This window comes from Patagioenas fasciata, chromosome 13, assembly GCF_037038585.1.
Source record: "Patagioenas fasciata isolate bPatFas1 chromosome 13, bPatFas1.hap1, whole genome shotgun sequence".
In the NCBI taxonomy this organism is placed as follows: domain Eukaryota; kingdom Metazoa; phylum Chordata; class Aves; order Columbiformes; family Columbidae; genus Patagioenas; species Patagioenas fasciata.
This window is the reverse complement of record NC_092532.1, coordinates 5411917-5438618: the sequence shown is the minus strand read 5'-3', so window position 1 is coordinate 5438618 and position 26702 is coordinate 5411917. Positions and strand designations below refer to the sequence as shown.

Here is a 26702-nt window from a genome sequence, read left to right as displayed (position 1 = left end):
CCATTTTATGTCTAAATAGTAACAATATACTCAACTCTGTTTGTTTTTTCTTGGAAACAAAATGTTTTGTTTAACCAGGGACTAATCTATATAAATTTTTGATTCAGCCACAATTTTGAGCAACTTAAAATAACATCTAAATATATTTTTTAAAGGTTCTCAGAATTAATGACAAGTTGAAAAAATCGGCTGCTCAACACAGGTCTAATAGGGGACAAGAAGTTTAACTTTGAAACGCGATAGCTTAACTATAAAACCAGAGCATATTCAGTCAATACCTTAATGGCCTGATCCTGTTCCCAAAAACGTTAATTAAGTTCTTTCATCAGCGGGGTCTGCGAGCACTGGCAGCAATTGCAATAAGCCCCTGAAATCCACAACAAGAAGAAGGAAATATACTTTCTGAGCTAATAAAACTTTAATTAACAGGGGGTTCTCTTGGCACAGTTTTTGCTGTTAAATAAATAAAGCATTTAGTCAAAACCATCTATATTTACTATACAAAATACTGAAAAGCAAACATTTTTAAAAGATACGGAAATTTAGGGTTCTGTGAAAAGAAACTGTGCTACATGTTCTTCACACAATACACGTAACACGACTGCAACACAGTATTTAGATGCTGCATGTTCATACATGGCTGGTGTAAGGTTGTAGTACGGGGATGCCACGTTATTACAAGGTATTTGCATTTCACAGAATCCGAGCAAGGTAGAATTTGTCTTTTGGATCTCCAGACACAATAAACCAAAAGAAATGGGTGCGAGGTCGCACCCACCGGCCCGTTGTGATTTTGTTACCGGTGCTGTTTTCTTTTCCAGCAAAACATCTTGGGCTGAAAGAGCCCCTTTGCTGCCCTTTCTTAGTTCTGAAATCACACGAGTTTTCCAGCACGGCCTCTGCTTTTCAGCAACAATCTGCGTTAAAGGAATCGGCTACGGAACGGTTCTCAGCTGCCCGTCCCTGTGGCACGTGCCGTACCGAAAAGAGAACAGCTGCCATTGAATCTTCCAACCCAATAGCATGGCATCCCTGCTCCGACGGAATGTACACGCGTGTGTTTGCATGCGCTATAACGTAAGTCACTTGAATACATCAGACTTTGTTAACACTATAATATAAATAAGCTTATTCCTTCTACTAGACATATAAATGCCTTTTTTTTTTTTTTTGCAGTCCATAATTATATATACATTGAAAAAGAATGATACACAAGCAGCAAAAAAGGCTTAGACTAGAACAACTCAGTGGTAACTAACCAAATTTGTGGCCTTTTCATCTTTTCAATACACAAAATTCTGCATATAAATATTTTTGGACTTTAGGAATTTAAAAAATAAACAGAACAGTATAGTCGTCACACAGATCAAACACCTTTTAAAAACATTTTGTTAGATTTAACAGAACACGCTGTTGACAGCTAGAAAAAAAAGCAATAAAATAAACCAGATTTTTGAAAGAGGACAATAAGTCTAAACAACTGCTGATCCAGGGAGACAAGAGATGGACATGGTTGCCATGAAGCAGCGATTCTATTCCAACTCCACAAGAAGGCAAAGCTTTCCGCTTTTCTTTAAAAGGTGATGTCTCCGCATTCTTAGCAAGGACAAGATCCCTCAAAAACTGGTCAGCAGTAAAGCAACACCCCTCTTGGGACCAGTCAAAACCCTAGTCAGGAAAAACCCACCCGAATCATAAAGGGTTTATAACAACGTGGGATAGATACATTTTACAATATGTATTATAGACAAAATACCACAACGTCTAAAATAATTAAACCCCAAAGCAAATATGTCTATAGAACAATGATGTTTTATGTGAGGAGTTTTCTACTTTAAAGTTCCAACAGCAACGTAGGTGTTTCTCAGTCTCTTTCTACCTGCAAAACGGTGATCTGTACAAAACCCAACTGAATGTACAGTATAAATCTGGGCCCCACAGAAAGTAAAACGTGAACGTACCGACCCTTTTGTTCACTTTTCCGATTTGCTTTTGACCTTCAAATTTCTCAGCAGCCAGTAAGGTCTTGTGAGTATGGTCTCATTCTCCTTCATGGAATGGAAGCCTTTCGACACACAAAAAGTAGAAGAGGCCAGAATGATTGTGAAGGATGGTTTTTACATGTTGAATTGTCTCCAAAATGGGAGAAGCACAAATTGGTAGGTGCTGGGAAAATTTAAATTGGAGGCACCTAAGAAAATGCCATGGCACATGTTTCTAAAAAGTCACTCTTGCGGAGAAAAACAAAAATTATGTTAATATTCAAACCACAGATTTCTAAAACACAACAAAATGTACCTGAGTGTGCATATTTATATATATATATATTTATATTTATATTTTATATATATTTGCCAACATTTAAAGTGAGAAAGTATATTCTCCTCAATTCTTTCTCAAAACAAAGAACTGTGGATTTAAACAAAACAAAACACCCGAACGACCCCTCTCCTTCCCAAACCCCCACCGATGACGTGGCCCAAGCACTAAAGTCTAGTGATGCTTTTGAAAACCCCGTTTCACATCCTCCTCTTTTCAAATGGTTACCCCAAACAGAACGGAGAGTAAGCAAGGGGAAAAAAAATAGAAGAAGTATATTTAAATATTACCCAGTATATAACAGACTGTACTTGTGTCAGTGAAGAAGAAAATAAAGTGTAAGTCATACAAATGTAGCTCTGTTGACAGGTATAGCTAATGTTTCCTTGTAATTATTAAGATCATTTGAAAGGATGTGAACACAAACAGGCTACACGAATGCAGTATATTAAATCCCCCCCCATCGCACATTACAATCAATAAAAAGAAAATAAAATCTGAATAATACTAGAGGTAGCAGCTGTTTGTATTTTTCTGTTATTCTGAGTATCTCTGGAGTCCAACCCTTCGAACATTGCTCCCCAGATAAAAGGCTTGTGTGCGATCAGCCAACATACAGCAGACAGGTTCGCTAGACGTCTGCAAGAGTGTTTGAAGCATCCTTCCTACTACCGCCAAGTAGTACTTGTGAAGAAGTGCGCTGACGACCTGTATTAAATCACAGCTCAAAGAGCTATGGCTGTTTGCTGTTTTACAAGCCACTTAAAAAAAAAAAGAATCCACAAGGTGTTTAAGTAAGCTATGTAGTTCCACAACATATAAATAGGGTAAGTTTCAAGAGTTCCATGTGACCTCTAAAATATATGCTAGCTGAATATTAATGGAGTAACAATAATATTAATCATAGTAATGCCTTAGTCCTGGTATCACAAGAACGTGTTTCCTTCATGTGGGATGATTCCTGGAGGATGTCGGTGGGATGTCTTCTACGTCTGGTAGAAGTGATGGTAGTGGTGGTGGTGCTCGTGGTGGTGGTGGTGTTCGTGTCTCTGTATCATTTGTCCAACTTGGCCTTCATATAAAATAACCGTGGGCAGGTCTCTCACATGTTCCTTTTCCACAACTGTCCCCGGAGACTGGAAGTTTTTGCACATTTGGTGATTCTCCTTCGCCCTCTGCTTATGCTTCTTGTGAAGCTGTTGGGACTGCAAGGGGAGGTAAGGAAGATTCTGGCCCACCCGCGTGCTCGGGGAAGCCATGGCCACGGGCGCCCCCGGAAAAGGTTTATTTCTGACCGCCCTTCCAGGATGCACAGCGGCGACGTTTTTGCCCTGGGCCTTGGGAGACCTCACAAAGTGCTTGTTGGAGTCCTGGTTCCGGAGTCGCTGTTGGATTTCGGCAATCTTGGCGTACGAACTCTCAGCTAGATGGATGTGGCTCGGATCCACCACTTGAGATTTCCTATGGTGAGCGTGGAAAGTTTCGGGTTCATGAGAACGGGATCTGGTCTGATTCACAACGCGGCTTGGTGGGTCATGTTTTTGAGCTGCTGGAGGAGATCCTGGGAAATAACAAGCTGAGTTAGTCATCTAGTATTGCAAAGTTTTAATTAGTTGCATTCGGTTGGCAGGGATAGCATTATCAGCAGAGTGAATTTTTCCTAAGGAAGTGAATGCAATTATAGCTGTCTAGTTTAATTACATTTAATAATCCTGACTAGTAAATAATACACACACAAATATGCATACGTATCTATATAAGAGAGTGAAAGTGTGTGTGTGTATGAAAGTCTTTACGTCACTTTCTCTTGGTCATCTATCTGAAATTCACCAAAATAACTGCGAGTGGAACAGTAAAATCTTGGCAGAGGACAGAGAAAGAGAGGAAATCCTAATTCATTTCATTTGAGGACAGAAACCCAAATTCCAGGTATGAAACCACATTCTCTGATTTTTGGGTCAGTCGTGAGTACAAAATATGTGCGGGTATCATCTTGGAAACGAGCTCCAACATCCAAAAAACAGTCCTAGCCTCACCCATAGACTAAACTTCATAATTTAGCTGTAAAGATTGTTTTCCTAGGCTCACCTCCAAGCTTAGCTACACAAACAGGTACTTCAAACCGGGCTTGCAGCACGTGAGCCACTGCGTTGTGATACCACCTGGAGCAGTAATTATCTCACAGTACTCACACTCCTGTTAAGTCGCTACAGACAAACCATGCAGGTTCACAATTCCCTGCCCCCAAGGTGGAACGTGCAACTGCACAAAAAAGAAAAGGTTGCAACATAAATGACCAAAAATTACCTGGCCCAAACTTCGATGTGTAGTTTTCTATTCCTGCAAGATCCAAATAGTGGTTTCTCCTTTCAATGTTCTCATCAACGCAATGGCGATAGCACCCACTTTGCTCTGGGTTGTTCTCACTCTGGTGGTATCTGTCAGCAGGAAGCAAAATGACAGTTCAGCAGAACTTCTTTAAAGTTGTTATCAGCATCTGCAAACCAACAACTAATGGCCCCTTTGAAGTGACAGGAGTTGCTCACAAAGGAACAACAAACGCTTGAAATCCTGGATGACCGGATTTGCTCAGCTGATAGCCCAGAACTGCCTGTTCTTTGCCCTCATAAATCCCGCCCCGTGTTGCAAAGCAAAGGAGACTTTCAAATTGCATCGCACATGCAAAAACAAATAAAAATGCTCCTAGGGTTTATTACATTCTGTCTTAGGGCCAAACCATTGAGATGATTCTTTAATTTGGGGATGTCAAAGCAAACCTGCTGTTTGATTCATGGTTGTTCCTGCTGCTGTGAGGACGCGCTGGGGTAAGTGTCAGACAAACACTCGGGTATCTGCTCCAGAAACATGGGCCAGAGCACAGGGGCAGTAACTGGAGAGAGCCCGAGGAGAGAAGGGGTTGGCAGGACACCCAGAGACAACCGCTGCTTTCCAAAATACAATTAATACGGTCAGATCAGCCGCTGGCTTCAGAATCTCGACTCCTTTTCCTGCTCAGCTTTGCAATTTTATTTATAGCAGAACTATTTCCTGAGAATGAATATCTGAAATACCATTCATTTATGAGGCAGAAAAAAAAATCAGGCAGTGGTTTACAGTATTGTAGCCCATAATGCTGAACAATTTAATTCAGCAATTTAAATGGATGTCTGCAGATATGAACACTATTTTCAATATAACAAAGAGGATAAGCAGAGAACTGATTAAGTCACGGCCTGTCATTCAGGTAGCTCAGTCTCCAAGACCGCAAGACAGGCTTTGCTCTTTATGAGATTGCACTGATGTCAACTTAAGACCAGAATGTGTTGTTGTACCCCACACCAGCTGCTAAATCTGGGCTCTGCACTGCACAGTGCCTGTACTCCGGTTTTAGTCTATTAACGCGTCTCCAGGGGCGGCTGCTCCCATGGAGCTCTGGCACAAACTGCTTTCCTGCTCTAGCGTGGTAGTTCAGGGCACTACAGACCTGGGTCCCCTGTGTCTGTCAGACACACGTCTGCAGTTCCTTTGATAAAAGTTGCAAGACTTGACCTACCTGGAAGATCATTTTTGTTCTACTTTGATAGAGGGAGAGTCTCCTGAATGGAGGAGAGTCTGCCTGGAAAGCAGGAAAGCTTTAAAGACTCTGAGTCACCTTTGAACTCCAGAAGTGACATGGGGTACCGCCAAAAACGAAGGAATGGCCAGATAGTCTTTATTTTTTTGGATACATAGCCAGCTCGGTACCTTTCTTGCCCCAGACACAGCTTTACGGGTTGTTACACTTTAGCAGGTCAACATAAAAGATCTCAGGGGCTGGAACGGGCTGACTGAACTTGCCAGGCACGAACTGCCCACGGCGGCCGCTGGGATCTGCTCACGTGTGCTGAGCACAACGCGGTTAACCCAGAGAAAACATCCCTGGGCTTGATCCGGCTCAATGAAGCAACACTCTACGCAGCACTATCTGTGGAAAATTCAGTTAACAGAGGAGCTGTGTTTTCATTACTATAATAAATTCCATCTCTCATCAAGCCAGTGAAGAAAAACTATGCCAATACTGCCACAGCCCTGCATTCTAATCGCTTTCTTACATGCAAGGTGACGTTCAACAATATTCATGCAAATATACAGAGTGAAGCAATTATGTAGTGATGAGAGATGTGCTCCACTGCCGAAGAGAGCTTTCAGTAGTTGTGAGAGGTGAAGTGTGCGGCAGCGGCGCCACAACACCGTCCTGCACACACACGGGAGGGCACAGGCGTGTGTCAGCCATGCACCAACGGCAAAAATATACAGTGGGGTTACCGGCTTTTGGTTTGTTTGTAAGTAAAAAAAGCATCTTCTTGAGTGTTTGTGGAGTGCACCAAAGCCCTTTCTCAAATCCCCAGGCTGCAGTGTCATCCTGTGGGTGACAGACACGCACATGATGGGAACAAAGTGCAGGGTGCAGGAACGCCAGGACATCTCCCAAAAGCTGTGTTCACTGCTAAGTGTTCAAACCAGTCGGGGAGAAATCACTTAAGCAGGAAAGAGAGTGAGAATGTGCATCAGTGGGTAACAGGAAGATGTTTCAGAGGCTGGTGTGCATCGTATTTTCCCGGCTGCTCTAGATTAAATAGAAACTGGAATGGCATGAAGATACCACTACCCGTTTTGCACCCGTTTCCCAGACAAGCTGGCTGGGAATCTGCTTGCTTGGTCTTGATACTCGTATTAGCCCTACAGGGGAAAACTCCTGCTTGGAGCTTCCAGCAGATGAAAAATCTAATCCATCTATCTCCCACCTTCGGGATAAAAACACTTCTATCCATTTTATCTTGAATATTAATCACATCTTGCCTAGAATTCCTAAGCGACTAGATTTGTGAAATGCGTGCACTTCTCACAAGCCCTCACTGCAGCTTTCATAGGGGAAAGCTCTGCACGAATGCCAGGAGATGCAGATGAGCCTCGGGGCGCTTTCCTGAAGGTTGGCAACTTGGCCAGAGCGCACAAACATCCCCGCAACACATTATTTGTCCTGTCCACATTCAACCAGAGGCAACAAAAGCTGTGGGGTGCTGACAGCTGCCCGGGGGTGATCTGCTCAGCCCAAGATCCAGGTTTGTCCTGTCTGGGAAGCCTCAAACAAAAAGGATGAGAAGGACAAATGCAGCAGAATCAAGATTCCATCTCAACATCTGATGCCTGTGGATTTCAGTGGAAATGGCTGTTGTTCATAACACATCTGCCAAACCAGGACTTTCAGGTCAATGGGAGGGGCACTTCAGATCGAAAGGGGATTTTGCAATAGATTATCAAACAAAACCAGTCCATTAAATTCACACAGGGCAAATGTTTGCCAACGGACAGAGGGAATCAGAACGTCACATCTCGGGCAGCGGGCAAACCCACGCAGTATTCTTCAGTTCACAGAAGATTTTGTACAGAGTTGCTAACAGAAGATTAAAAGTCATTTTACTCTTCTTTTAATCTGAAATTTGATTGTGCTGGGATAAACTCACTGGGATAACTCGCTCTGTCCAGAAAAGGGAGGCACAGCTTTGCTGTCACTTTTAGAAAGACTGAATGCCCCTTCTCCTGATAAATTTGTTATGTATTTGGACAAATATCACTAAATCCAAGGAAAGCCAAAAATTGATTATTATTATTTTTTTTAATTTGCAGCTGAAGAAACAAATGCAACTAATGATTCAATGTCCTTACTGGAGCATTTCAGCAAATGTTTCCCTCTGTCTTAGTGTGAAACACAAAATCCTAAACCAGATCAAACACTCCCACAAAGATGAGCGGTTTGGAGCAACTAATCTGCATTAAAATGAATCAAAATCACCTGCTTTTGAGTTGTTTTTGTATCCATTAAAATACCAAATTCAAGTATGTGACTGAAAGATGAACATTTTTCCTAGCTGTAAAAAAATCGAATACTTGAAAAAGGCATTGCAAATGATTACCACACACTTAGAAGTTCAGCGCGGGTAATATCTATCAGGTAGGTAGAGCTTATGATAACAGGGCAGATACACATGATATACACGTTTTCAGAAGAAAAAAGCCTGTTATGGACTGGCATCCAAAATAATATTGTACATTCTGTGTGGGAAGAACTAAACCCTATTTTTTATCTAATCTGTAGATGACTGCGAAACCAATGCGCTTGTGCTTTATCAGCAACGGATGCACTCTGAGCCGCATGGGTTGGATTCCATTGAAAGACAACAGACAGGTATTTTTTCCAGTGGTGAAATGTATTCTGAAACTTATTAAAAAAATCATGAATTAAATTATCCCAACTTTCCTGCAAAATTTCATTAATTATAATGCTGTACACCCAGTGCCAGCTGAGAGCTGTGTCCTTTAGGAGGAGAGGTGGTTAAGGAGAAGCAGGTCTGGCTACACCCTGGTAAACGAGATCAAGTCAATAAAACTTGGAGCTAATGCGCTGAGCAGTGAACAAGATGGGCTGGAAGGAGGACAGAGAAAGGCAAGAGTTGGTGTCTAGCAAGATGAAAACACTTTAGGACACTTTGAGCCAAAAGGTTTTGCTATGAACTCCACCAGTAGGCTCAAGATTTGCACATGGCAACTAGAAAGACACTGGATGTCAAAGAGCCAACAGAAGATGGAAATGTGAGTAACGGGCACTATGGATTTGCTTCTTTGGTTTTTGTTTTAACATACAAAGGAATCTGCTGATGGCTTCACAGCCAAAAATCCAGTCATTCCTCTATTTCAACACAATATTTAAAAATAAAGCAAGCGAACTAGAAATGCATGGTTGAGGTTTCCTGCGAGGCACCCAGGTTTGCCCTCACCTGAGAGCAGCCCGCTGCTTCTTCTCAGCGCTCCTCCCTTCTTCGTTCACTCTGCTCTCCGCTCTGTGCCTGGCGCTCTGCACATCTGCCGACAACAGACAGGACATTAACTCCCCATTGCTGCCCTCGCTGATCAGCATGACTAACACGCTACACCCCAAATACAGCTTTGCTTGTGGGTAGCTCAAGATATAACGTATAATTTTGTGGAGCCTTCTCCAAAGTGCTTTCATCCGCGCGGCAGATTTTAGGCAGACGTTACCTCGACGGCAGGACATGGGTCAGGGTTGGGCTGCGAGCCGTGGGGCAGGTGAAATGGTGTAATTATGCTGATACAACTATTATTAGAGTGAATATAAGGTGAATAAGCCATTTTGTACTGGCAGACTCTGCCAATACAGAAAAATGTGCATTTTTAATGCACAGATTCATAAACATTACTTATGCTTATTTATTCTTACCCAGCAGCAGTGATAGCTATGCACTTGCAGAAAACATTTTATACCACTACACCTGTTTCTACACAAACCGAGTGCTCTAAAGTCAGCAGAGTTAATGTGGTACAAGACAAAAAGACCTTAAATCTGCCTTGCAGTACATAAAGACAGTTACACAACATACGGGAAATTGCTGCTGCCAAAAGGAAACAATCAATCAGGAGAGGGAACCCTAATTTGCTTAAGAGACGCTGAAAGGCAGGCAGGAAATTCTGCACCCAAGATACTAAAACAGGTTCACGGGCTTTAAAATACCCATATAATTATTTGTCTTTAACTATATATTTATTTGCCAAAGCTGGATTTTTAAGGGATTTTTGATCTTTTTTTGCATTTTTTCAAATGGCTGATGGCACATCCTTACCGGTGTGATTTAACAAGATGCTCCTCTTCTTCTGGCTGCCGTCTGGTGCCACAGTAAGCTTCACTCGCAGCGTTTTGCTGGAACTAGGAGAATGGTTTACTGAGGCATCCACTACCTCATAGATGGTGTGAAGCAAGCTGGTAATATCCTAGAGTGGGATTGAAACACAAAAAGACACACTGTTGTGAAAATGGTATGAAACCCACACCTTTATACTTGTAATATTTTAGACTATTAAACACTGGAATATCCTCAGAGGTTACAAGAGCTGAAATTGCAAATAACCTTACAAGAAAGGATCCATTTCTCTCTTTTGTTAACCCCTTTTTTTTCTAATGTAGACTGCAATATAACTCACAGACACAGAAGGGAATGACTCAAGCAGATCCATATCCTTCCTCACCAAGTGGTGTAAGATTTATGAAATGGGGCAAACCAGATCAAAACAATCACAAAAGCACAAGGCAATCAGGTTTCCCAAAGCGTCAATCAGCAAAATCGTGTTCTGTCTTTTCTTTGGGTTCAACGGAACGCAGGGATAACCGTTCATACTAAAAATTGAGTTGACATGAGCAAAACAAATACAGTAATTGAAGAAAATCTTAGACATCGCAGTCTTACTGTTTCTTGGGTTCTTTTCTTGGTGTAGTTAAATGGTTGATTATATAGAGGAAAACCCATAAGAAAAGTGGCAGAACTGTAAACCTCAGAGGTTTGGAAATAAACGACGCCTGAATATGACTCTACCATATGCGTACTGGGGTCTTGCTTATTTTGCAAAATCCAAACTGGTTCTAAACTTACATTTTTGAACCGCAGAGAGTATCCAGTCAGGCCTAGTACAGAGCCTACTTCACACATCTCTTTGAAGGCAATGGGACGTGAACAAACGCTCACATGTCTGGCTGTGTCCGAAAGAACACAAGCCAATTTTAACAAGCCAATTGTTTCAAACACGGGAAACACTGTTTAGTAGCTGGTGATGCTCAAAGGTCTCCCAGGTTGATGTAATCTAGACAGGTTCAATCAGAGAACAGGGATTCCACCAAAATCCTCCTGGGCACCAACCCATGGCCAAGGCACTGCAGGCTACACAGATCCCATTCGACGGGTGTCTGAGAACTTCTCCGTGCTGCTCTTCTATCTGTTCAGCTATCCTAGTTCCTACGCTCTTTCCAGAGGCTGGTGAGCGCAAAGAAAATACCTAGATCATCCTTTGTTAAGTACTGGTTCTGAGGATTAAGAGTCAGGTGTAAAAATATTCCAAACCTCTACAATCGCCCAGGGGTCCTGCCCGTAACAACAGCAGCTCCAAGTCTCGTGTGCCCTAATGGGTCCCAGCACTTTAGTAGTCAATATACTACACAATACTCGTTATCTAGCCAGCTTTAAATGTAAATTTCTACTCACACAGAATTTAGGGAAATACTGACCTTGTGGCCAGGACAAATGATTTTACAGTAGATGATTTCCCAGCTCAACAGGCATAAGGAATAACTAAATCCTAGAGTGCCCAGACTTTGTCTTATCGTGTACCCTCTTTAACTTCTCTGCACTCAGTGGAATTCCTCCAGACTTCTGAGTTCAAGACAACAGATTCACAAAAAGAGCAGAATTTGCAATCTCCCTGCTTTACTTACCCACTGAAATATTTTTTCCTACCTTTGCCACAAGAGTCTCTATGCGTGGCTGTTACCACCACGTCAGTAGTTGCTTTCCATCCTCCTGACAACAACCACTGACCAAAGTTTCAATGAGGCAGCGCCTGCCCAGCGATGGTCTGGTGGACACCTCACAGCTCTCCAACACATCTCACTTCTCACACTCCCACTCTAACTTGAAACCCAGCCAGACCTCTAAACAGACACAGCCGCATCTGACAGCCAGCTGCAAGAGTGGAATTCTTATTTCATCTATGAGAAAAATCCAGCCAAGCAAGAACATCGACTGACAAACAAAACGTATCTGCTGCTTTATACGCCCTCCATAAATTATGTTCGAGGATCCTTGTACTATTGTCCTACAACTTGATAATCCAAGCGACCTCAAGTTGCGCCAGTGGAGGTTGAGGTTGGATGTGGGGAACAATTTCTTCCCCAAAGGGCTGTGGGGCATTGGAACAGGCTGCCCAGGGCAGTGCTGGAGTCACCAGCCCTGGAGGGTTGGACAGACAGACATGAGGTTCTCAGGGACATGGGGCAGGGACAGGGCTGGGTTATGGTTGGACCTGATGGTCTTGAGGGTCTCTGATCATCCGGTCTATTTTAACTTCAACAGGCAAAGACAAAAAGCCTTTTCTCCCTCTGTTCTTTTGTGTGAGTTTCTCCCAGTGAGAAGACCCAACTCCTGACTGGCCCATGATCCTTGTGCTCCATGAGGGTCCCTCTCAACCAGCCGCTGACTCAGTAGTTTATCGACTTCTCCCAGACACTGACAGGGATGGCCAGATGTGACATTGGTGTGACCCACGCTCGGCGAGCCAGAAATATGTGCACACACGTGTCACATCAGCACAGTTCACATCTCCCAGCCAAACAGGCCTGAACTAACCCCAGTTAAGGTCCAGGCTGCACAGAGGTATCAGGACATGGGAATTCTTCACAGAAAGGGTTGTCAGGCATTGGAACAGGCTGCCCAGGGCAGTGCTGGAGTCACCATCCCTGGAGAGGTTTAAAAGGCATTTAGATGAGGTTCTCAGGAACATGGGGTAGTGCTGGAGTTGGGTTATGGTTGGACTCAATGAACCTGAGGATCTCTCCAACCAAAATGATTCTATGATCCCCTCAGGGCCCAAAATGGTGGCACCAGAATCACCTCAGGGCTTCCAAATGGCCCTGGGGGTACCGGATGGCCTCAAGTTGCACCAGGGGAGGTTTAGAATGAATATTAGGAAAAAATCTTCATGGAATGGGTGATGGAACAGGCTGCCCAGGGCAGTGGTGGAGACACCATCCCTGGAGGGGTTTAGAAGGTGTTTAGATGAGGTTCACAGGGACATGGTTTAGTGCTAGAGTTAGGTTAGGTTATGGTTGGACTCAATGATCCTGGGGGTCTCTTCCAACCAAAATGATTCTATTATTCTACGACACCGGTGGCCTCAGGCTCTGCTGCGCATGCATTTATTGTGTTTCATAGCCGGCTGCCTCCCCGGCAGCACGAGCTGCTTTGCATTCTGGCACCAAAGGGTCGTGGTCGTCAGACTGGATCCATCCCAAGCCCGAGGTTGGGGATATCCATCAGTAACCGCTTCATGCTTATGCTGATCTTCTAAATACCCGCAACAACACTTTTATTATAGGATTCATTTACTTGTGGTCCTAATGTGGGGTTGGAAATTGCAGCAAGCTGACAGTTCTGATTTGGTGGAACAAGCCTGCTCAGGTCATTCGCCACTCTGCCATCTACCAGGGTCCTGGCCAAGGAGACACCAGCTCCGGGGCCGCCTGAACCTCCCACTGCTTTCCAGTTATTGCTTCACAATGCTAACACACAAACTCCTGAGACGCTGAGCTGGTAGGAACGGCCTTAACGAGTTCTGAACAGTGACTAACGCCACCTTCTCACAGCCCTTTTTTGGCAGCAAATACGGTAATGGCTTCTTGTCAAATTAGTAGCACTAGACCATTAAAATATATGTTACAACATTTTTATTTTATAGTTATGTCTATATTTACCCCCAGAAGAATTTTCATCTTCCAGTAGCCTGCCAGGAGACTGAGGCAATTTATATTCCCCTGGAAAGCTGTCCCACCAAACACCATCTGCGTTTAAATTCCTTAAAGAACCGCCTAAAACCACGGACACAGCTCCACTTCCTACACACGAGCCCCTGTGCATTTCCCTGTCCTCCGGAAACTAGCACCAATGATGAAGAATAAAAGCGAGTTAGATTTCCCTCTATTCTTGTACACCAACCAGCATGTCCCACCTACCGCACAATCTAACTTTGCTGCACAATGGATTATGGTTTGTACTGGTCACAGAACTTTGCAACTGACTGCTCAAGAGAGTTTCACCCACATTTCTCAAGCTTCCTCCCTTTTTACATGAAAAATAAACAAGAACAGATTATTCAGTGTTTCCCATTTTTTTTCTAACTGTAATGTACTTTCAAACAGTTTCTAATTTAAATCATTGTGGATTTTAAAATAAATATATTAAACAGATAAAGAGAAATAATATTTTGTTTTTAAAGATTTCTCTCCTTTATAGCGAATGGATTCTATTTAAAGTGGAAGTAGGCTGCATCAATCTAACTTCTGAAGGGCCTGTAGTGTGCAGGATTTCTGCTGGGATAGCTGGTTTAACCAAGTAAGAAGACTGAAATGATGATGTTTTTCCTCAAAGAGGAAAACACATGCTCGCTGGGTAGTACCCAAACCGCCAGCACATGCCATACCCAGATTTATTTGCGTCTTGCTTATTAAACATTACAGTAGTTTTTTCCAAGGCTGAAGGACTTGACATAGTTCATCCATATGTTCTGATACCCTGCTTAATCGAGCAGCTAACACAACAAAGTATATCAAAAAGAAGAGCTTTAATAGATTGCCAGAAATAGTTGCATTAGAAATACCAAGAAAGAAGCATGTGAGGCCACACGTGTGCTGCGCTCATGTATCCGCAGAACATCGATACTTCACACATCTCCAGTAGGAGATCAACAGGAATTGAGAACATTCGGAGAAACTAATGGGTCTGCGAAAAAGAACAAGAGCGAATCACACTGAAGTATTCTTCATTCCTTACAGAACTCATGTGACCAAGAAAGTCCCTATTCCACATATTCATCTTTTACTTCTAAGGAACATTAGTGGTACAGGAATGACCCTATTTTCCACGTATCAGTGTCGCCTATCATCATAGGACTAGTTAGCAAACTCTAAACAAACCACAACCAAAGCGAAAGCAAACAAAAATACCAATGAGTTTAATAATGCTGAAAGAAAACATTCAGTTTGATTCCTTGCAGCTTGTCTGGGAGAGATGTATTTGGCTCCCCTCAAAACCAAAGATGAAAAATCATATTTTCTCTGATTCTCTCTGGCAGAAATCCACCCGATGTAACGGTGGGGATGATGCTGCTCTGCCACAGACAGGCACTGCCTCGCTATCTGTATCACGAGCTAATACAACATTGACAAACACAGTGAAAACCAGCACATTTCCAGAGAATCACAGAATGGATGGGTTGGAAAAGCCCTCAGAGATCATCCAGTCCAACCCTTGGTCCAACTCCAGTCCACTGACCAGATCATGGCACTAAGTGCCATGGCCAATCTCAGTTTACAAACCTCCATGGCCGGTGAGTCCAGCACCTCCCTGGGCAGCCATTCCAATGCTGACCACTCTCTCTGCACAGAATTGCTTTCTCATCTCCAGCCTCAATTTCCCCTGGCAGAGTTGAAGCCCATGCCCCCCTGTCCTATTGCTGACTGCCTGGGAGAAGAGCCCAATCCCCCCTGGCTAGAACTGCCCTTCAGGTCGTTCTAGAGAGTGCTGAGCTCAGCTCTAAGCCTCCTCTGCTCCAGACTGAACAAGCCCAGCTCCCTCAGCCTCTCCCCGTAGGGCTTGTGTTCAAGTCCCTTTCCCAGTCTTGTTGCTCTTCTCTGGACCCGCTCCAGCACTTCAATCTCTTTCCTGAGCTGAGGGGCCCAGAACTGAACACAACACTCCAGGTGTGGCCTCCCCAATGCAGAGCACAGGGGAAGGATCACTGCCCTTGTCCTGCTGACCACGCTGGTTTGGATACAGGACAGGACACCATTGGCCTTCTTGGCCACCTGGGCACACTGGTGGCTCAAAAGAAGGGTCAGGCTGACAAACGGCAGCCCCAGAAAAGCCAGTATCCCTCCCCAAGTTAAAGACCTGGCTTTGAGTTCTGAATGCAGAAATAATCACTCATCTTTTCAGCCATCACAGAGGATATGGGCAAAAATAACTAAAGAGGAAAGAGAAAAAAAAAAGAAAGAAGCAAAACACAAGAGGAGAAATTGAGTATTTAATGTAAGACACAACGAACATTTTTAGCATTAAAAATGCATGAAGAGAAACATCAATATCAGTTCATTACCCTTCCCTCAGAAAAAGAAAAGTACAAATGCCTCATTTGTACTTTGTTTGTAGTCTGATTTTTACATACAGCAGGATGTTCTTATTGCAACATCAGCTTTGTTTGATCACTTCTGGTTTTTGAATCGCTCTTATTTGGAACCTGAAAGGAGCTTCACTTGCTATCTACTCAGCAACTGCTCTAGAAGAAATTCCTTTTACTCCTCACAAGTAACTTTCTTGTGTGCTCATTCCTGTGCAGCCACTCACCAAAGAAACGCGATTTTCCACGAAATAATTGATTGCAAAATAAGAAAAGGCCAGTGTTTATGAAGTATAATTACATTCAGAGAGCTTGATGTAAAACCTCATAGATCAAAACACATTAGTTCAATTATCTAAGTTTCAAGTCCGATTACAAATATCCATGTGAAGATAATTACGGCGCAGCCGCCAGTTCTACAAAGGCCTGCAGTACATAATGAACTGTCCTCTTATGGCTTATGGAATGAAGGGAAACATTATTAGCCAAGTTTTGTACTATACACATTAGAGCAGAAGTTATCTCCCACTACCCCAAAGGGACTGAAAACCGGTTGTCTTCTCTGACAGAAAAAGCAGTTGTTTACTAACACAGAGTAAAGCTAATTTTATAATTTGCCATCCCAGTGATTATGCTTTTGTAATGGGTGTATCTCTTCATGACTAGATCTGAACTTCTAATTGCAAGGGCTATGTAATAAGTCAGACAGACTCTAGGAGGAAATCAAAGCAATATGAAGATATTGTTCAGATCCAGGAGAAGTTTCACTAAGATGGAATCTGAACGCTCTTGTTGTGATCCGTCATTGTGTAAAACCCAAGGGAAACTTTATCCAGTAACTGAGTCCATATCTTATTTACAATTTTCAAACATTTTAATGAAAAAAACATTTGGTCTACTTGTAAAATTTCACCCCACCTAAATGTCTCTTGCAAACGTAATTGAACACTGTGGATTCCTTTGGAAACTCTCTGGACATGAAGTCCAATGTTTCAAACACCATGACTTCAAATCCAGTGAGATGGATGTGGGTGGGCAGGTCACTCCCTCCTCCAGCGCCTCACTTTTCCAATGTGGAAAACAAGAACGATAAGGCTGATTTTGCCTTTTGTAAAGCACCTCCAGCTCCACACAGAGAAATCCGAACGCAGGAATTTCACCTCTCTGTTAAATGCAGCTCTAAATCCAGGAGACATTAAAGGGAAGTTTCCAAAGGAGAGGAGGTCCACACTAGGCTCTTCTCCCCAGAACGCCGGTCAGAAAAGCTGACCCGTTTTAAAGCGTTTCCCTCAGCTCAGGAAATGGCACCGGTACAGAACAGCCTCCTCCTCCGACCCGGTTCAGCCATGTGCTGCACATCCCGGTAACTCGAAGCCCATTTGGTTTAATTGAAACTATTCACGTGTTTCATGTTTGCCATCGTTAAGTCCTTTTCTGGATCAGGAGCAGAGCTGCTTAACAAACAACAGCATCGCACTGCTACGCTGCCTGCCGCTCTCTCAGGGTTCTAATAGAACAAGACATTCTGTCATACGAAGAGACCAAAATTCCTCTTTAGTGGCCAAGGTTATCTGTGAGCTGCTACCATTAGTCATTCTTGCACAAACAGCTCTTGAATCGCATCGCATCCAACAGCAGATGGATTGTACGAATGGCACCGGGACAGCTCGCAAAAGCGTGCAACGTAACTGGGCAGCTCTGCAACGGCGCGTGCCGCTTGCTTCTGTCCTGGGTCACACGCAAAGAGCTGAAAATTATCAACCTATTTGGTCCCTTGGTCAGAAGAATTTCTCTTTGGCACAGGTTCAAGCCTGAATATAGCAGCTCCAGCCCTCAGAGGAGTGTAATTTTCAGTCCCCGCACAGATTTGGTTTCAGTTAAGCTGCAGTGTGCGCTTGTAGCTGGGAGAGGTGGAATTTGGCTGTAACGTATTCTCTAAGTACAGTCAAATTAAGCTCTTTGGTGTACCACATAATCACAAATAATTATTGTATACATACTTAAAAGCATATTCTCGTTCTGTTCAGCACATGGAACTCCCACTGACAAGAATGGGAATGCCAGGCCTGGATGTAAAGGACACCCCTGCGTGTGGGTTTGGGTTTTGTGTGTTTTTCCCCATTCTTTGAGAGTCATGATAATCTTGTAATGAAAACTTAGCCTTGGGTCTCGAAAGATCTGGGTTCAATCTGCCACTAAGTTCTTGTGAGACTGCAGGCAAGTAATTTCATTTTTCTGGTCTCCGTTCCCTATACATTAACAAATACATTACTACTCACGCCACTCCCCCGCTCCTTGGCCGCTCTATACATCTCGTCTTCCCATTTGAAACTCTGGACCTGGGCTGTAACTTTTCATCTGCTTATTGTCTTCCATGAGGTGCACAGATTCCATTTGACTATTCAAAGTACCATGGGAGTAGAGACCATTAAAAAAAGCCTAGTAATGATGTTCATTTCCATGATAAGAACCCTGAGCAACCACCACATTTGGAAATTTGTTCGCAAATGACAAAAGAGATTTGCTTCAGTTTTTCGGAAAAAATTCCGCCTTCATTTGATGTCTAAGGCCAGTAAACTTTCAATATTTACCCTGTTCCTTTCAATCAGTTCTTGATGTTCTTCACAGACATCAGCATAAGAGCCAAGAGAGACAAAACCTGACAATTTTCAGCATGGGAGCCAGTAAACACACCTCATGGACAATCAATGACAGCGCATTGCAGTGAATCTCAGTAACAGACATTCTTCTAGAAGTAACATCATTCCATTTGGATAGAAATAATTCTGAAAAAGGACTGTATTCTAATCGATACATCCTCTTATTTGGCTTCTTATTTGCACAGGAAATACAATTCGAAGATATCCTGATAATAACAAATACACGTGGATATGCTTTGACAGCCATTCACTATGGGCCTACAGGAAGAACCACCGATGTTATTTATACCTGGAGGGAGAAGGCAGAGATCAGCCTAATATTGAGAAAAACAACAGAACAGCGCAGTTAGTCCTGCTGGAAAGAACGTCAGAAAGTAACTTTGCTATTTAGTTAGCTTAACTCTGAAAAGCAGATAGAAGCCAGAACAATATACATTTGCAGGGGTTTATTTTGACAATGTGTTTAGTTGTTTCAGATATTTTTCCTCCTCAAGTGCCAGTGCTATTTTTTAAAGGCCTAATCCCAGATATTAAACAACCACCAGCTTTAGACGTGGCACAGTACATCTGAAAACAGTAAACTACTGGTTTCCAGGAGGGAAGGGTCCATGGGAACTGCTGTTGAAGTTGGCAGGACACCTGTGTTTCACAGAAGAAAAACTGTTCTCGTTATAAACCCCTTCTCTCGTTAGCAAACGCTGCACACAAGGGGCAGCCGCACTTCGCTTACCTCGCGGGTGACTCTTCCGTTGTTATCAAAGTCATACAGAGTGAAGGTCCATTCTTGCCTGTTATCTTCCTCTACAGACACATCACACTGCAATTCCTAAGAGACATGCAAAAAGCAGCCGATTACCTAAAGCCAAGGCCTGTTTGCAGAGGAGACCCTGTAGCAGGAGGCTGTTTGCTCCCTCCCTCGTCGGGGGGGACGGCTCAGGATGTGTCCCGGGGACGTCTCTGTCCACCACGCCAAAGGAGGCTCATCACATCACATCGCATCGCATCGCATCGCATCACATCGCATCGCATCGCATCGCATTGCATCACATCACATCGCACCACACGATCATCCTCACTCCCCTGGGCTAGACTACAGCGAATCGGCAAGATGCTTTCTACTTCATTGTAGACAACACAAAAAGGTACTAGAAAACTACTCCCTGAAGCTCTCAAAATATCAGAGTCAGAGCAGCACCACGTCACATCACTGAGCCCCGAAACAGAGCTGCCCAAGGACCAGCACGTAGGAACAACCTGGGAGTGGTACCTGCTCCTTATTTTGAGTGGGGTCTGTGGAAAACCTGAAGGAATATGTTTGTTAAAGGGAAAATTTAAAAATCCCCAAACAAAACCCAAGACTCCAGTCAAGAACAAAGGATGCCCTTTGACTGACTCCAGGCACCTGGGTGCAAAGCGTTCACTTTCTCTCAAGACCTGCGCAATCAGAATCATCCAGAGCCGCAACAAGACAAAACAGAACAGTTACAGTGCAATTAAAATGAAAGCCGCTGTATGCAAGTAAAATAAACAGCTTCAAATAGCTTCAGCCTGATAGGGCTCAAAATACCTGGTTGATCTTCTGACTTGAAACCAATTCCCTACAGCAGTTTGGTCCCCCGTCCCCTGCCGAGTTCAAAGGCAGCTGCTCCGGCCATAACGAGCCCCACTAAAGCTGCCAAGTGCCCCACACTCCACTGTGGAAACACAGTTTCACGTTACACAAACATTCCCGGCACCTTTAAACGCCAAATCACATCCACCTCAGCTTTAGATCTCTCGTCTCAACACCTGCCTTTCTGATTCTTTCAGACCTTTGAAACATTTACCGATCTCTTAGCTCCCCACTTCCATAGCTGGGAAACTTGCATTTGTAGAACAAGGGGAAAAAATATCAATACTTGGTGTCTTGCCACATACTAATACTTCGCCTAACATAATGTCTTCATGTGAGGATGTGCTCTGCTTGGTTAAGAGCCATGGCAACCGTCCCTGCATTAGTCACGGAGCCTGGGACCAAGCGCTAACCTTTGTGGCATGCCAAGAACTACTTGGGAACAAACACCGACTTTGCCGCTCCGGTGGAGTTCCAGCTACTCTGGCACCGACCATGTTGACAGGTGTCCTCCCGAGCTCAAATATCGCAGCACTGTTAATTGCAATTTATCATGCCTTTCCTGTCCGCAAATGTCTGCTACTCAGGGAAGAATATAAAATGTGCCCAGGAAAAAAATTTATGGCTGTGCAGAAAAAAAGAAGGCAGGAAAAGTCACCTCCCCACACACAAGCACCTGAGCTGCCGGTGGGAAAGCTGCCTCCTTTCAATCAGCCTTAAAAGAGCGCAAAGGAATTGCAGCAGAGGAGCAGATGTGCTGTAGAGGAGGGAAGGAGCGCCAGAGCCGCCGCGCGGTCTCTGCCATCCCAGCCGAGGGAGGCAAAGCTCATTACGGTGACAGGCTGACAGCACTGAAGGGAGAAGTTTGCCACGTCGGCTGGAGTGCGGAGATGAAAATTCCTGCTGTTTCTTGCCGGTACCAAAGTATCTTCCTCCTCAGCCAGCCAGACAACCCTCTAGCTGGATGACAGCATGTTTCAATATGCTTATTTATTAAATCACTCCCTCTATAAACAAAACCTGCCAACTACACACAATGTCTGGCAGTTTTATGATGCTTGTAAGTCTACAAGGAAACGGCCCATCAGACTCGTTGCCCTCCAGGATCCTTCTCCTCCTGCCGTGTGATCGGCTGGGTCCCGTGTAGCAGGTCGGGGTTATTTCACTGCAGAGGCCCAGGCGCGGAAGGCCGATGGTTAAGGAAGCTTTCACAAACCTGTATTTTTTACACCAGGCAGATTTAACCAAGTGCAATAGTCCGTGAAAGTCAATCCGAAGATTCAATAACACAGTAGCTGGCATAATAAATTACTAACAAAAGGACCATAGATAGAGGGTTAAGCCAAATGCCTCTCCTCACTGCACATTTCAGAATGGTCATCATTTGATCCTCTCCAAACCTGGAAATAAATCTCCCTAATCACCACCAAAGAAGCACCAATAGTAAGACCCTGACTTGCGCCAATCCTGCTTCCTCCTGTCCCCAGCACGGTCACCTGGCGCTGTACACCTGCACTCGAGGACACTGTTGGGTCCATAATTACATCAGTGCAGTGAAATTTAAAAATACAGGGGACTTACTTCAAATTTCAGCTGCTTCTTGGAACCTGTGCGTGTGTCACTTTCTTTTTCTGCTTTCTTTTCATCTCCACTGCAAACTCCATCTGTCTTCTCTGGAGGCAAAGCCACTGCGAAAAAGATATTTAAGAAAAAACACTTGTAAGGAAATGTCAAAGCAGTCTCATATTTGCAAATCTGTCTTTATATTTAGGGTGAAATTGATTTCCGCAAACTTGCAGGAGAGGATCATTATAGTTGATTTGCTTTTGTGTTCGCTACACACCTGGGATAATTTCTGCAGAAAATCTGTGCGCAGCTTTTGGTACACAGCCTCTCCTCCAAACATCGCCGGAGCCACGGGAAGTTCAAACACAGCGTTATGAGAATAGAAATCAGCACAACTGGTACTGTAAATAAGCTGAATAATTTTGCAAAATATTGCAAGTTTGTGACATATTGCACAAACACCCCGAATTTGCCAGCGGTGAATGAAGTAATGAAGCTGAAACAAAGTCCTCATTCTGCTTCAATTTCCCCCTTCAAATACACACAAACCTTGCACAAAGGTAACACTGCCTGCCAAAAAGGTTAAGCTGCACTCCTTCAAGTATGCATGAAAAAGCATATGTCACCTAAGCTTCACGTTTAAACATGCATCATTCAATAGCACCCATAAAGAGAATCAATACTAACATCCATCAGACGTATATCACAACGTATCATAGCATATATCAGATACATAACAGAAATATACGTAAACTCATGTGGGTTCAAAGACAAATGCCCAGGAACTGAACGGCTGTGGAGGCACTCAGACTTGCACATGAAACCCTGCATCTGAAGAAAATTAATTCTATATTCATTATGAAAATACACAGATTTTTTTTAACCCGACTTACACTTTAGATACGATTTTTTTATACGTCCACATATGTTATGCCCATAAATCATTAGGCACAGCAGTAATCCCGCTAAAACTCCCCTCAAAATAGAAGGTATTGCAAGAACGTAGGTCTTAAAATCAGCATTTTGCCTCCTGCGCTGCAGCATTTCATTGACCCAAAAGCTTCACCCTAATGCTACATAGAAACCACTTCTTGTGGATGCCTTTGTGAGTAAGAGCTCATGTAAGTGCCGGTTCAGTAAAGTCAGGTTATCTACAGAACAGACAACGTGATCCCGCCCAGTTCAGGATGGTCCTTTTCCAATGGTGTTTGGCACCTAGCAAAGCAAGTCACTAACAGGCTAGAAATTATAGTATTATATTAGCCATCTTTCAGCATTTTCTTACACATTTAAAAGAGAACTATTAGATAATAATAATAATAATCACAGTAATAATAACAATAAATACCCTTCCCATAGCTTTATACTCCCAGAAATTCCAAAAGCTAAGATTTCTGCCACAACATTCACATCGCCACACTGTAAGACATCGCAACATTTTCCAGCCTTATTTCTTTGTTTAAATTTAACACAATTACATTACTGTTTTGTTTTTCCAAACTGCGCTATACTACAAAAGGTTCTGGGTGTGCAGTAAAGAAAGGGGGAAGGAGGTAGAAAGCCCAACCTCTGGAATTTCCTGACTTTGATACTTATTTGCAATTTTTGAAGTTGTACTAACGCCAGCTTCTCTACACGCACATAGAATTTGCATTGAAATAAATATTACTCACACTACAGAACTTGAAGTATGGCTGAATACAGGCCATTTGCTTTATACTCACTCTGTCCATTAATACAACTCCGTACTGCTGGAAGTTCAAAGGTAAGGCCACAAAAAGACCCCTCCCCAAAACAAAAGACAACATTTGGTTGTCTGCCTTAGTCCAGCCTTGTTTCACTCTAAAATCAGCAAGAAATGAACAGGTAACATGGGCCTTTGGTAGAAGCACAGTTACACTACCAGCACCCCTCCGTTTTCAGTGGCTCGGGGGTACCAGTGATGAGTTTAATGCATGAACCGCTCTAATTAAACTGATAGAAACGCTTGTATGAGGGGCTTCTGCAATCCCTCACCGTCTCGCTCCAGGGAATAGGACGTCAGGCTTCCTATCAACAGTGGAGAGCCAATTGAAAAGCAAAATCCACTCTTGTTATCATACATGCTTTTAAATATATAATGGTACATAATGGCCAAAAGACTTTTGCAGTGGTCTCGTAGCTGTTACCGCATCCAGCGCGATGCTGGCACGGCAAACAGCATCAGGCTGAGAGCACTGAGCAGCAGATCCTGCCCCAGCGCTCTTTGCTGGGCTTTCCTATCAAAAGCACGTGTTTTACAGAGCATTCCATCCTGCCCACCGCTCCTGCCCCGTGCCCAAAGCTGCCGGGATGTGCAGAGAGCCCCCAGCTCCCCGTCTGGTTCCAGGAATGCCACGTCTAAGAACCGTTCTGGATATACAGGTTGTGTGTTCACACAGGAAGCTTTCACTTTAATGTATAATTCATGTAACAGAGGGAAAAAAACGTGCTCTGACAAATTAGTCTCCTCAAAAAACAAGAGTTCAACTAGTGGGGAAGGAGGGGATACATCTTGCAGTACACTCCTTGAGAGAGTTTAAATCCTGTGCGCCAGAAATTATCCTCTTTGAGCTTGGCTGACCTTTGATCTGCAGAACTCATTGGCCTTGGTGCTCTGGGGAATTATCCTTTGAAATCAGTTACTCATTTTGGAGCTCAGATGAAATGGGGAAATCTGGTGATCTCATCCTGATGTCAAGTTTCATTCAGCGCAGAAAAATGAAGTCTAAATGAGGCAACTTTAAAGGGGAACAGGGAGGCATTAAAATAATATTTACGAGCGATCAAATGATGTGTCTGTGCATATATCCTCGTGTGCCTTATCCAAACGTAGCGAACGTTTAAAAATACATCCTGCAGTTCCAGTGTTTTGTCTGAGAAGAGAAGGGTAAGCGTTTGGTACGTTGTTTCTATACTTAGTTTTGATTATTGACAGGCGCGTGGTTCCGCGCAGGACACAAACACCCGCTGAACCCGCTTGTAAATAAAATGTGAGTTTCTGTTGGGACCGCTGGGACCGCGGTCCTTCCAGCGCCCCTGCCCATGGTAAACCAGACCAGACAAGATCCCTATCTCAATTCACAGCCTCATGTTTCCAAAGCCTAGCCCAGCCAAAATAGGCCCGCGTATGATACATCATCTGTGCCAAAATACTTTCTTACCTCCCCAGTCAGATAACAAGTCCTGACAAAGAGAGCGCGCTATATAGACAAATACATGGGGAAATGGACTCTTGTTGTGGGAATCCACAACTGGAGGGAAATACATATATATATATATCTATAGTTATTGCTTCTCATGGGAATAACCATATGCTCTCAAAAACAATGTTCCCTAACACAATGTTGCATGAATTGAAATACTGCATATGTTTTCTTTATGATGTTCTCTTTTCTCGTTCATTATTAATGGTCTTGTATTCACTTCTATAACCTTAAGACACCATAAAAATGCGTCTGGACAATATTTGAAATTGGAAAGACAATAAAGGAAAAATATTAACTTGGAAAAATTGTGAAATACCATTCTTTCATGAAAAACAAACTGACTGGCTTAAGTGTACTAGCAGATGTTTCTAAGATTGTTAATTACTACCACCCAACAGCTTGTAATTGAGGTGGGGGAGGAAGAGAGGGAGAGCATGAACACCAGTTTAAACACCAGCCTAGTTCAAGCAAACCATCTTCTCAAAGGAAGGAGTTTCACTCTGGTTCTCAACTGTGCTGAGCATTTCGGGTGGATTAAGAGGGTCTTGTGGGCAGAAACACACAAAGGATGTGACTCTGATGAACGCGCAGGTCTAAGTTACAGCTGCCAAGCCCAGCTTTGCCCAGCAGAGCCCAGAACTCAGGCTGAAGATGAACTTCAGAGCCCTTTGGGATCGCACCCATTCCCAACGGGACGTGATGGATCACGGGGCCCGAACTCCCAACAACTCTGCAGTTCCCCAGGGATGAATTATGACTGGACAATATCTTCACATGAGGGTCATTACTGTCTATTTTTTGAGAGAAAGCAGAATAAAAGTAGAATGGGAGGATGTGCAAAAATGCCACCTATGAAAGCCAGCATGTGGTGTAAAAGAAACCAGCCCCTCTGAGGTGAAATATGATTAGCCTTCCCCTCAAGTCCGATCGACTGGATTCCATGGCAATTCTTTAAACCTGCTACCAGAAACAAAGGGACAGAATGGTCTGTCCACGGGGAGAAACAACAAAGCACACGCTAGAACCTGAGACTTGTGGGGGAGTAGGATGAAAGGAATATTTAAAAATGCACAGACGTAGCAAGACAAGGAGACAAAGTCATAAGCGCTTCTGTAGCAGCTCCAACTGAACCTCAGTAGCAATATGTGACTGGTGGAACTGAGCGTCAAAGAGCTCATCCCACCGAGCTCTGTATTAAAATTCCTATTAACATCAATACGGTAAGGGTTCCGCTTCCAATTTACAGATCTAGCATATGCAGCACTTAAAGTCAGAGAACTGACTGAACTTCAAGTCGAAACTTAGAGTCAGACACTGTGAGGACCAAAGGGATAGAAAGAGAATTAATTGCGTTGTTTTTCCTGAAGCCTCTGATGTCTAAATTATCTGACTCTGTCAACATTTTTTTCATTGCAAATCAGGTTTGGCAAACATAACAGACATTCTTCACCGACTGCCTGACAACCACCAGAGAACAATAACGATGTTTGAAAGTCCAAATCGAGAAACTGTCCTTTAATTAACAATTACATTCACATTCAAATTTCA

General features: G+C 43.4%; 1 protein-coding gene across 2 annotated transcripts in view; it reads right to left on the bottom strand.

Annotated features, from left to right (window-relative positions):
* Positions 1 to 399: 399 nt before the first annotated feature.
* Positions 400 to 26702, bottom strand: part of NKD1 (NKD inhibitor of WNT signaling pathway 1) — a 101359-nt gene continuing 75056 nt past the window's right edge. For both annotated transcript variants that reach the window (XM_065848196.2, XM_065848195.2), the window contains 6 exons: positions 21943 to 22049; positions 19480 to 19575; positions 9996 to 10143; positions 9135 to 9219; positions 4627 to 4757; positions 400 to 3880 (listed from right to left, as the gene is read on the bottom strand). In XM_065848196.2, the coding sequence (XP_065704268.1) occupies positions 3306 to 3880; positions 4627 to 4757; positions 9135 to 9219; positions 9996 to 10143; positions 19480 to 19575; positions 21943 to 22049 (1142 nt within the window). In that variant the 3' untranslated portion in view covers positions 400 to 3305. The remainder of the gene's footprint in view (positions 3881 to 4626; positions 4758 to 9134; positions 9220 to 9995; positions 10144 to 19479; positions 19576 to 21942; positions 22050 to 26702) is intronic.